This window comes from Lottia gigantea (genome assembly GCF_000327385.1).
Source record: "Lottia gigantea unplaced genomic scaffold LOTGIsca_8, whole genome shotgun sequence".
Lineage (NCBI taxonomy): Eukaryota > Metazoa > Mollusca > Gastropoda > Lottiidae > Lottia > Lottia gigantea.
The window spans coordinates 3347991-3360618 of NW_008710662.1; the positions used below are offsets into that span (position 1 = coordinate 3347991).

At 32.8% G+C, this 12628-nt stretch overlaps 1 protein-coding gene across 1 annotated transcript; it reads right to left on the reverse strand.

Moving 5' to 3' along the window:
* Positions 1–7636: 7636 nt before the first annotated feature.
* On the reverse strand, positions 7637–12628 carry LOTGIDRAFT_184197 (hypothetical protein). The gene is made up of 6 exons (XM_009067025.1): positions 12565–12628; positions 11382–11450; positions 10522–10633; positions 10154–10250; positions 9168–9298; positions 7637–8894 (listed from the first exon to the last, which is right to left on the reverse strand). The coding sequence occupies exons 1-6, from the start codon at positions 12619–12621 to the stop codon at positions 8740–8742; spliced, it is 621 nt and encodes a 206-aa protein (XP_009065273.1). The 5' UTR covers positions 12622–12628; the 3' UTR covers positions 7637–8739.

Here is a 12628-nt window from a genome sequence, read left to right on the forward strand (position 1 = left end):
TAATTGACTCATAAGATTATATAAAAATGTAAAAGTTATACCTCATTTGAATTTTTAGATATATTAGTGAAGAAGAAGTCAATGCAAAAATATCTAGATGTATAGATTAGCCTACTGAATTCACCCTTCATAATCTAAAAAAAATATTCTATAAATCTAAGAACAAGCCATCTTGAGTGAAATGTTTGACCTCTACTTATGCTAAAAAAATTTGGAAGCGCTTCAGGGGTAAACTTGACCTTATGCGGAGGCGTCTCGAGTCAAATGCAGAGGCGAAATTGACAAGATGCGGTGGCGCCTCGGGTCAAATGCGCAGGCGCTCGGGCTTAGGGAGGAGATCTTGCCAAATTCAAAGCAGTTAAAAGGAAATTCAAAGGCTGGAATGGCTTGCATGAATGATAACACCAACCTTATTGATTAGTGTAGTAGGGTATGTTTGGGACGGTAGCAAATTGAAAAAAAGAGAGACACGTGGTTAGTGGTGAAGTTGTAAAAGAGACAGATTGACCATTATTCGTACCTTAGCCTCAGAAATGGGAAATTTTTAGTGCGCATAACTCACCTTGAGCCTTCAAATCCATATCCGCTTGGTTTGGTAAAAAGACTACTTGTTTATTCTTGAGACTCTGTCATATGCAGAAAAGACATATTAAATATAGAAAGTTAAATTCCTAGTTCGAGGAATTTTTGAAGGAACTATGCGATTTTCATACATTTCTAGTACTTCTTAAGACCATTAACATATATTCAAGACCCAAATCAACCCCCGAACATGGCGAATCTGTCCTTTTCAGAATTTCTGCTATAAATTTAAATGAGAATAATTTTATTTTAATTTGGTAACTAGTTAAAACAGTGTTAAAAATAGGACTGACGAAAAACTCATATTCCTCATGGTTAACAACGCATTTTGTATCAAAGTATTTAATTGGCTGAATATTTTGGTGGCCTGTGGATCGTCATTGCAATTTACTCCGGCATATCCACGTGTAGAGATATCTGCAACGTGTAGTCTGTAGCACATAGGACTCCGGTTTATAGTCTTATCCGAACAACTGAACGCTTTGTTCCATTTTAGCCCTTCAATCTGCAACATTAGCCTACATCATTAGATCAGAAATTATATGAGTATCAGTATGCTGACAATAAATTAGTGTAATGTCTGACTGTTAATACTATTATCTATACCAAAACTCGCCATTTTTACTTAAGATAGTGACAAAAGAATTATGAAATAGACTAAATGATTGCATCAAGGGACAGAAGCTGACGAAAAGCTAAATATTAGCATTCATATTAATGTGGTCAATACCCTGAAGTCTGTCGGTAATCTGATTTACTAAATGATTTATCCAGAACTATTTATCTTAGTGACTGTCTTATTAACAACTTATAATCAAGTGACAATACTAATAATCTATAACATTGAATGGATTGTTGTAACTCTATTTCAACATACCTATACTAACCGTCTAACTTGACATGTTACAACTGGAGCCCTTGGTTTTCACATAGAGAAGGACGTAAAACTCCATTCATTTCATTTTCACATAGAAATGCTTATTTCACAATCTTTGGCAGTTTCCGTAAAGTTGAATTTACTGCGGAACTTCTCGGTAGACTGATTGAGAAATGCTTGTATTTTGGGTCTGATGCGCCACATAAAGGGCTGGGACTTCTATCATTGATTCAAAAATAAATTTATTGGCATTACCTCGTATCCTGTCACTGGCCTTCATTATGAAACGACAAACGCTGAAAATTGTATTTTAAATGCGAAGTGCATTTAACCTATTGATGAAGATAGTTTGCCAGGCAAGATAACATACGCCCACTAACAGCTGTCAGAAAACAAAGTCTGGTCTGTTGTGGTTTAATAATGAATTTTCAAATAATCTTAAACAAGTCAAGGCAAAACCTCAAAAACAGTTCATTAATTATCATCTAATTAAACTTGTCTCACACAACAGCAGTAACTCTGAAACCGAAACGCACTTATTACCAATTTCGAACTCGACTAAGACCTCATCAATGCATACAAAGTTTCATCAAACGTCGTATTCTCAAAACGATCTTAGTGCTAGGATGTACTAGGTTCTTATCTTCTAACATTGATTCTAGGATATTCTTGCACTAAGATCGTTTCGAGAATACGTGGCCAGGTAAAAACTAATTTCAAGCTTTACTGAGATCTTGTCCATATATCGTGCATGTAAGCCCGATTTAACGGGCAATAACTCTGAAACCCTTCATCCGATTATTAGGTACCAAACAAATACGCGAGATTTATAATATTTTTACCAGTTTATCCAATCTGTGTTTTTAAAAGATCGCGAGGTTCATATACTTTCTCTTGTATAGGGGTGTGGTTAATTACTATACATTCTGTTCCAGTATTTAATGATTGAAATATCTCACTATTCTATATTTTTAACCCTGTAGAAATCAGTGCTAATCTAATGTACTTTGGTTATAATGTGTTACCTTTAGATTTATTTCAATTTAGAATCTGGGTCTATGAATTACGTAGTCCGAATCTCCTTTAAGATGGAGTTGACAGATTGCTTGAGTCTGAAAAGTTATTGCTACAACCAACATAATTCTTCATTTTCAGTATGATAATCTTCTGGATAATTCCTAATTTATCTATACTGAAAGTGAAAGGCAAAAGAAACAGAATAACTGACTTACAATACAAAAACTCATTTAAAACCTGACTGTTTCTTTTAGTTGCCTGAAAGGTATTGTATTTTTTTTTTTTCATTCATTCATTCATTATATTTTCCTCATGGGCTGAATGTCCATGTCCTTGTGTATTCGGCCTTATTCTGACCCATGTAAATAAAGAGTTTATTACTATTAATATTATTATTATTATTTATTACTATTATTGGTATTATTATTAAGTCCATAAATATATTTATTTTATCTGGCATCTCATTTCCTAAACTTTATATTACATAAGCACGAGTGAAAGATTCTATTTTTCACACAACTATCATATTTTCCTTAAATTCCTTGTACTTTGTCTATATAGGGCCTTCATTTTAATTGAGGTCAGCCTTTTACAGCTTTCTACGAAAGGTTATGTCGTCGGCATAACAAAATAGATCATGTGATTACTGAATTAAAATTTTTAATCAAAATGGTGTTATTTGAACCAATTTCATGCCCTTTAAATTCAATTCTAGTCGCCAACTAGTGCGACGAATTCATATCGTTTTTATGAACCTGTCTTTTGTACTGGAGAACAGAAATGTTACATGATACAGCCCCAAGGCGTTTCTTTTGCCTGTCTATATATCGGCGAATCATATCAATTTATACTTCTGGTTTTATATTATTTATCAACATCCGTTCGCATTAATTTCGTTTTTGAAAAGAAAGTGCAAAAATAGTGCAAAATCATAACCATACATCTCTTTCTTGAAACTATTGCTGGTCAGAAAGAGGCATGAACGGTGTCCTACAACACATGCATTTGTTCATTCGTGGAATAAATTATCAAACACGTTTGATTTTTAACTTTTCGCCACAAATGACCAAAATATAGCATACATTTACCCGCACACGGAAGCTATCACCTTAAGTCCACGAATTAATTCTGCCTGAAATGATGGCTCGTGTGTGCGCCAAACTTGGGATAAGATAAGCATGAGTGTGTATCGGACTGTAATGAAAGAAAAAGAGATTAATGTTATAATAAAATCAACCTGGTAGTAAATGAAATAGCACGTGTTACAAAGGTGTTAAAATAATCAAAAACATAATAACATATTGGATAATCGTTTAAAATTAAACAAAATAATCATTATTTATATTCTCATATTACCTGTCACTATTAATAACTTAAACACCTCTCTTGGATTTTTAGTTTAATAAAGATGCATCTTGTTCGTTATTATATTAATTGAAATCAGAGGTCTTCCGCATATGAAACCTTGGCCTCCAATTCATGTATTTTCGTTTACCATATTTAAAGGATCAATTTCTCCATCCGTTTGACCAATCGTACGTTAGCCTCGGAAACGGTAATATTTTTAGCTAAGCTAATCAGTAATAGGGCTCACAGCTCACCATCCAAATTTGAGCCTTCAAATTCATGTGTGTCCAGAATTATCCGCATTTGAAAGTTTTTCCAGAGACATTGCCATAAAAAGGAAAAGTACAAAAAGAAAGTGAAAGTTTTAGGTATTTTTGAAGGAATTATGCGATATTGGTACATTTCAAGAACTTCTGAAGACGATTTACATATATTCAAGAACCAAATCAGTCCGTTAAAAATGGGTTGGATGCATCTAATAGAATATGTTTCGACACACCAAACTGCTATCTTAAATAAGACTCAAAACTCATGTTGTTAAATGTGTACGGAAGGAGGAAATGGGCTGCGTGTATAGTCAGATGTTGGAAAAAAGGAAAATTTCTTAATTTTGTAGTGTAGAAAATGATGTCTTTATCATTAAAATTCAGACACTAGTTATTTAGGCTACTTTCACTTTCCATCAGTAATAAATATAGGTAAAAACAATTTTGTGAATTTTTGTGTAATTTGTGAAAATTGGACCTCTCAGACAACTGATCAGGGGAAATCATCGATTATACAATTGGCGCCAAGAATCATTGCCTTATTGTAATTAGCGATAGAATCCAACTATTTTCTGCCTCCGGCAATTTCCAATGTGACGAGATCGGTTCTAAAAGTTCTTTTTATTATATCGGACTAAGGCTATGTACTAAATTTCGGAAACATTTATTGGCGTGAACTGTTTTTCTAAGTGGTTGTCTGAAAGATATACAATTACTTAAAGAGAAAGAAGGAATTCTTCCTTTTCTGAAAGTACAGCAACTTACATTGTCAATATTACGTCCTTGACCAAATTTCTTGACACCGACATTGTCAAATCGTTTATTTTTAAACAAATAATGTAAACCCACACACACACACCGGAAAGATGTTCTTTCTGATTTGTTACAGTGACGGAAAATTGGTCTAGAACCATACGCGCGGTATAGACATGAACGAAATGCTAGACATTTTTTTTTATAATTTTCATGTTATAATTTCACCGGGAAAAATTGTACAGAGGCCTTTGGCTTAATTTTCATTAAAAGATTGTCATTAAAGATTTATTGTTATTATATTATTATATGCGACAGATCGGAAATGTTCAAACGAACGCCAAGGCTCGGCGATCTGTTCTGGAATGCATTTAAAATGCCTTGCATTCGGGAAGGTCGCACAAGCGTTTTCTCCTTTCACGCGATACAAGTGGAGTAAACGGTTATATTTGTAACCTCAACTTCATTCGTTTCTGAAACGACACTTTGGGAGGCCTTGTGGCGTTTTCGGGGGCTCACAGTGCGCATATTGCGCCCCAGTTAGGTTTTCAATGTGTTTATACATCTCTTAATACGACTTTGACGCGGTGAGCTAAAATTGATAAAAATCATGTCATGATCATGCTTTTTCTGGGCGGTCTGCTGTAAAAACTGATGTTTCATATTTCAGATAAACGTTGAGGGATCTCCCAATGACGCCAATAGATGCCAAGTTTTTATATAAGTTCATGATGTTGTGAGAAAAATGAAGAATCGCTACGTCAACGAACAGTTCGCTAATACCTTAGAAATGCAATTTCTCTATTATTGTCTTATTATTATATTACGAAATCAGACTTGGCTGTGCTTTAAACAGATACATATTGGATTAGGTTTGATTTGTAAGAGGTCTTATCATATTATAGGAATGTAGGAGATTAGTCAAATGACGGGACGGTGCTAACTTCCACTTAATCTACTAAAAACTCTTATCTTCTCTCTGATGTCATTTACATTGAATAGAAATTGGGTTAGTTAGGAATCTTACTTTGGCCAATACTAAAACATAGGATAACCCGTGCCTGTAGACTAAAAGGCAATAAATGACTTCAAAGTAATGGTAATTATTGACCAGTAAAGGGTATTGGATAACTTGAGGGCGTCTGCAGAAAGACTAGCAATATCACCGTGGTACAACACTGTAGGCTGAAGGCAATTAGATTTGACTGGTAATTTTAGAAGCACATTTTTCAAATTAAGCCGTCATTATCGACAAATTTGGCCCTCGCTAGCTTGTTGGAGAGATAAACCTATAATACCGTCATAGCCATTGATCTTTGATGTATTTCTTGAGATCGTGAACCTATAGACAATTTATATCCTTAATAGATTCTCTTTTATATTCAACCATTCTTTTTGCAATATTACCCTTTCTCAATAGGATAGTAAATTGCTTTATTGTAGCAGATCTAAAATGAAACCCTGTCGTGCCGTCAAAGGAAAATGTATGAAACCTTATCTAGTTTTATCCAGATGTTAATATTCAACCTTATACCAAACTGTTACAGAGGAAATTATTGAAACAGTTTAGAAAATATGGAAAATTTCCAATTTCTAAAAAGTACTTTTATGTAGGCTTTAAATAGTATTTTATACTTACAGAATATCTATTTAAATTTTTTTAATTTTAACAGCTGCACAAATTGTTCTGTTTAAATTTTCAGTTGTCGGCTTATCGCTGTACATGTAATATGTAAATTATAGGTCTATTCGGTATGGCATAATGTAGACCGGTCTTAATGGTACCCCTTGTAATTAAAAATAAGGAATTTTCATGTATTTTGCTGCTATAATACTGAAATTATACCAACTCATACTCTAGTATTAAAGCTAAGACCATAATATATTGACCTAATAAATATTATCATAGCTTTGTAGGTTGAAACACTTTGAATTGGTCGAATTTTTATAATTCTCATGAAAAAATGCAAAGTCGACAGTAATTACTGTAATTTCACATCATTTTTAATGACATAATTGTATACCGGATGTTGTCAATAGGTATTTCATTCCCTTTCTCATTAATTTTGCTTTTCAGTTCCTCTTCTTTGAAGACAGTTGATCTCGCACTGTAAACTTTCTCAGCTAGGTGGCTTCACAAACTGTAATCCATTGGATTGCCATCAAGATATGGGTGGTTATTCTTATTTTACAATGGGAAATTTGGAGTTTGGTCACATCAACTATTTGTTATTTATGGTCTGTGAATGATAATGATTACTCTCGGCATTGAAATGGTCCATAATTTTTATATTCAATACTGCACAAATTAAGTTTTACAACTGCTCACTTTAAATTTTGTATATTTGGAACTCATGCCAGAATATTCTCAGTTTTTTCCCTGATCTCTCATACACGTTTGATTTTACGTGAGTGTCCGATACTCATGAAATTTATTTCAAAGTGAAAGTTGACGAAACGAGGTAAATTAAGAAAAAAAACATGTTGACCAAAGTCATCACAATAGGCTACCAACCTGTTTTCACATACCTGATGGTTCTAAAATATAACCATAGTTGAAAATGGTATCGATTACCCAATAGGGTAGTCAGTTTACTTTGCCTGGCAAGATATCTATGTCAAGGGAAGAAATGAAGTAACTCTATGAATACAACGTGTACATATTCACAGACCTCATCATGAAGCATCAAAATTAGGGCTTACAATTTAAATCAAAATCTAATGAATGGCTCTAAATATTCACAGACCTTATCATAAAAAATCAGGTTTGAATCAAAATATAATCCTTACAATTAAGATATTAAATGTTTTTATTACAATGGACGGATAAATACAAACATACAATTTATAAAAATAATAATTCAGATGTCAATGATATAAGAAAATATATACAAGAATACGGTTTTAATGGAATCTCCAGACCATTTTATTGAAATTCTAGCATATGATTTCTAGACAATCCATACAGCTCTAACATTATATCATAGATGATCACATTCAATCCAGACTCAAAATATACTTTGAATGCCTCATTCAGTAATCATGCTGTACAAAATATGTATATTACTGTATAGCTTTCAAATTTGCAGTATATCATGACAAATAATAAGACTTTCCATATGCTGGGATATGCTAAAAGCGGTGTTATCATTGACGAGGGGACCATCCGAGAGCCTCAGCGCCCCTTTACAGATTTAAGAGGGTACTTATCATGTTGGAAGGGACCTCCCCATGAAGAGTTTTTTAATATAGAAAGCTGGAGAAGACATCTAACATGATATCATTGTTTATAGCCCGATACGCCATTGTTTATAGACATTTATAGGTTCAACATCCAAATGATTTCAAAGATTAGAAACACATGTAATCAACATTTTATAATTCCTTGGAATAAAATATTATAAAATGATTGGCACCTTTTGGCACTAAACTGAATTTTTTTATGCTGCCAATATGTAAACAAATAAACATTTTATTATGAGATATACAGAATACCAGACTCTGGTGCTTAATATTGCTTGACAAAAATCAAAAAACTGTTGCAAATATTCCATATAATATATGGATAAGCCATCTTTGACAACATTGATTTCAGAATTGAATTTTGTCTGCCATTGCAATGATATTCAAAATCAATAATCAAGTATCATTAGAATCATTTATATTAGAATGTCTTCTCGTCCATAGAAACATGAATTTCTCTTAGAAATTGGATCTAAAATTTACCCACACTTTCTTTACAGAGGTGGGAGAGTACACTCATATTCTATCAGTGTAAACAGTCATAAGAATTGGAAATGGCAACTGCCAGCTATGTCTGCTAAGCATGACAATAGCCATCAGAGTGGGTTGTACAGTCAACGTTTCTATCTATCACAAGAGTCAGTAAGAAGAGCACTATGCTTCTGATGATGTTGGGGCTGGACCGACAGATTCTACAATAGCTGCATGACTTATATCAGATGGTAGAATATCATATCCTAATTTCTTCATATCCTTCATTACTACATTAAACGATAGTGTTAGAAATCCTTGAGATCTCACTCTTGTCACTGGAAAATACAAAGATGAGTTTCAATATACAATAATGTAAATCACATTGATGGTTACATGTGATCTTAGCTGTCTTTATTTGGAACCAATAATGTACACAAACAGACAAGATCTTTCGCTTGTGTTGAATAATTTTGCTCATGCTAATCTGGGACAGTCACTTCTGCAAATGAGGTTGATCTTCAAGATATTATTTATTCTTCAAATTATGCTGATATAAACACCAGGCAACTTTATAGTTCTATTCTCATTAAAAAATAAAGAGAACATACCCTCACGACCTTCACCTTGGGCGACTACTCGAGGATCAATATATTCTGGCCTTCTACCTAAAAACCAACTGGTTAATTTTTGAAAAGCTGATGAGGATTCAGGTACAAACATTGGTATCTTTAACTTATGTCTGAAATAAATATGCAATTTGCTAAGGTTAGTTTCTCTAAAAATTAGATTATAAGGAATATTTTATGATATAATATTTTGCTATCAAAGATATAAAGCAAAGTGGGAATATGAGAATAAAAAACTGTTAAAGAATCAACAGACTGTATAGTCATACTATAAGTTTTTTATATGTTTTTTTTACAGGAAAATCATACAGTGTTAGTAATATACATGTACTTGAAGGGAAACTATTTTCTTATCTTGTCCAAAAAGCAAATTAAACACAAAGTCAATAAACAATATCAAAGCTTTTTCTTAAAAAAATATTGAAAATGTGTTTACTGTTTCTGGCTTAAGCAACTTTAGCTACAAGATAAAATACATATGACTTTTGAGAAAGCTGTTGTGTTTGACTGCCTTCAGAAACAGAATTAAAAGGAGTTTTACTTCCTACTATTGGCAACTGATTCATTAATATAGACTGGCAACACCATCAGTGTGAAATTTTGCCAGAACAGAGGTATAAGTCTGATGTTTTTTTTCAATTTCCAGCTATTGAGGGATCAGTTTATTGTCCAATCTAATAGACTAGACACTATTTTCATGTCAGTCCCTCTGACCTGCATCATCGACTTAATTCAACTAAAATTAAGCAATTGATGCTGTTACTATTGTAAAATCTGTTTTAAATAAATGCTTAGTTTTAATGAAATTGAAAGAATACAGACATCTGATTGGAATGATACAAAGAAATGCTAACATAGTCCCCAATACACAAAATAGTTTAGAAAAACTCTTTAAAATCCCTTTAACAGTGATCAATCATCTAAATCATTGACATTAGAATCTAAGAGGGAATCAGCTTACAACTAACCTTCCAGGTGTGATAGGAACATGACAGTTACCATAACCTCTTACAACATCAGTTCCAAACACATCAGGTCCATAAGCATGTACCACTATCTGTGGCCCTGAATAAAACCCAATAATCAGAAAACAATTTCATAAATGTAAATATTCTTACTTTATTCTGATAATAATTCTATTTCTAAGTGAATCATAAAATAAAACAGAATTATTGTTTATATATTTCAAACCCACGGTTTCTTGTGAATAAAAGAGTTGTGTATTGAAAATAAATTTCAAATGGCTGGATGTGGTAATGATAAAACATTTATCTTTTTTATCTGCATATAATTGAAATTGAAAGTAGTCCTTTATAAAACCATAAAGTCTACTTACATCCACTTGGATTTGTACTTTTAAAAGTAATATCAATTGGAAAATTCCATACAAATCTTTGTTTCTCATCTTGACTTTTTTTAGTTACCTGTGTTATACCTTCTTCTAAACCCTAGGGATGAAATAATGTGTACTGGTAAGTTTCTTAAGGTTAGAACTGGTTTCAAAAATATAACACATGACCCATGATATGTGAAATGAGCTACAAGCCGCAGAAATTAAATACTTCGGATATTGGAAAAGTACAAAACAAGATACAGTGTCAGACAATCTCAACTACTTCAGGTGAAGAATAGCAGGGCCTGAAAGTCTAATTCTGAACAGTTGAAATACTAAGTATAAAGTAAGGTAATAAGGGAAGTAACTGCAACAAAATATCATTGAGACTACAATAAATAGTTTTCAGTTGTGTGTAATAATCAATGGAGTATAGATAGTCATACTAAAAGCTCTTTTTTTCTTATTGAATCATAAGCTTACCTATGTTACTTAACAACAACTCCTGATGGCATTCAAGTTCAACAATATTATGGTTTGATAGTATAAAATGAACATTTGATCATTGGGCAGTTTATAATTGTCTGAGCAAATCAAAACATTTTTTTTTGCGTTGATAAAAATATAGTATATATATAAGTAGAAATTTCAACCCAAAAAAGTCTAAAATGTGGCTTAAATTTGTCCTCTGTAAAAAAAATTTATGAAGACATAATGTGTGCTCACAACCTTTATATTTTCATGAACAAAAAGAAATTCTAAGACTAACAGTACTATTTTGAGGCTGCTTTTCCAATTCTCATAAAAGTATTGGACAAAATTCAAAAAACTTTTAACTTTACTAAGACAATAAGTTTACTTACTGATGTTATCAACCAATCTTGTCCATGTGTAAAACAATATCTACAATATACATCGTCAAACTCTGGAAACTGGAAAAAAAAGAATTTCATTTACACCATGATGTCTAACACTTTCCAGGAAACCTGGTTTGCAAACCACAAGACTAGAAACTGTTCTAAACAAAAATTTGGCATGTCAGGTGCTTAAGCAGACTGTTTGATTCATTAAACAGGTCGTATATGAACATATTATAAAGGACTGTATTGTAAGTACAGCTTCTCGAAGTAAATACTCTATGAAGAAATGGACCATGCCAGGTCTAGGGCAGCAGCATTTTAATTGTAACATTTACATAGATAAAGCTTACTAGTAGATTGTTTTCAGAATCACATTTATCCAGCCTCTGATAACTATTTGGAAAGATTTCAGCTGGTGTAAAGACAGAAAAAATAGGCCCTTTTAAATGGGGACATTCCACATCTCCACAGGTGCAGGGGTTTTAAACCTGTTTATCTATTTCTGATTATATCTAGAAGGATGAATATTTTTGTAGTTTAGTCATACCATCATTGTCTCCCTACACCCTTATGTCACATCTACAGTTTCATTTCAGTTTTTTTTTAAATAAACAGATCAAGTATTGACCTTTTAAAACTGCGAGCCCAAAGGTTTAAAGATCGCTGAGTCACATATGATACTAACAATACCGGTAGTAATAGTTACGGTGATGCCCAACACAAATTTACAATCATCGTCAAGGTAATTTAATATTATGCTACAAAAAACACATCTTCGGCTGACAACTGGCAAAATATCCATCAGAGGCTGGAATAAAGGCAGATGTTTAAGACTACCGGTACTCCTAGAATGGGTTAATTTCAGATGAAAAGGAGGGAAGTAGACCTCTATTTATTTCAAATGTTAAATCGTTCACCCTTATGTTTCTATGAGGACCCAAATACATTAAAAGAGAAATCTTTGAAAAATTCATTTTTGATAATTGTGAAATTCAATGGTCGAAGATATGGAGAAATTGAAAATATGCAGATATTAGGTATCGAGTCAGGACATGTCCACTTAATATTTATTCTTAAATTTAGGGGATTTACCTAAGCCGAAGTATCATTTTTACGGGGAACTCTGTAAACGATAAGAAAATATAGCTGTCTTTAATAAATTTTAATTGAAAAGCAACGCATTTACCTCTGCAGATTCAATTTGGCCACTAACCATCAACAGAAATACAGAATTTGACGCCATGTTCTTT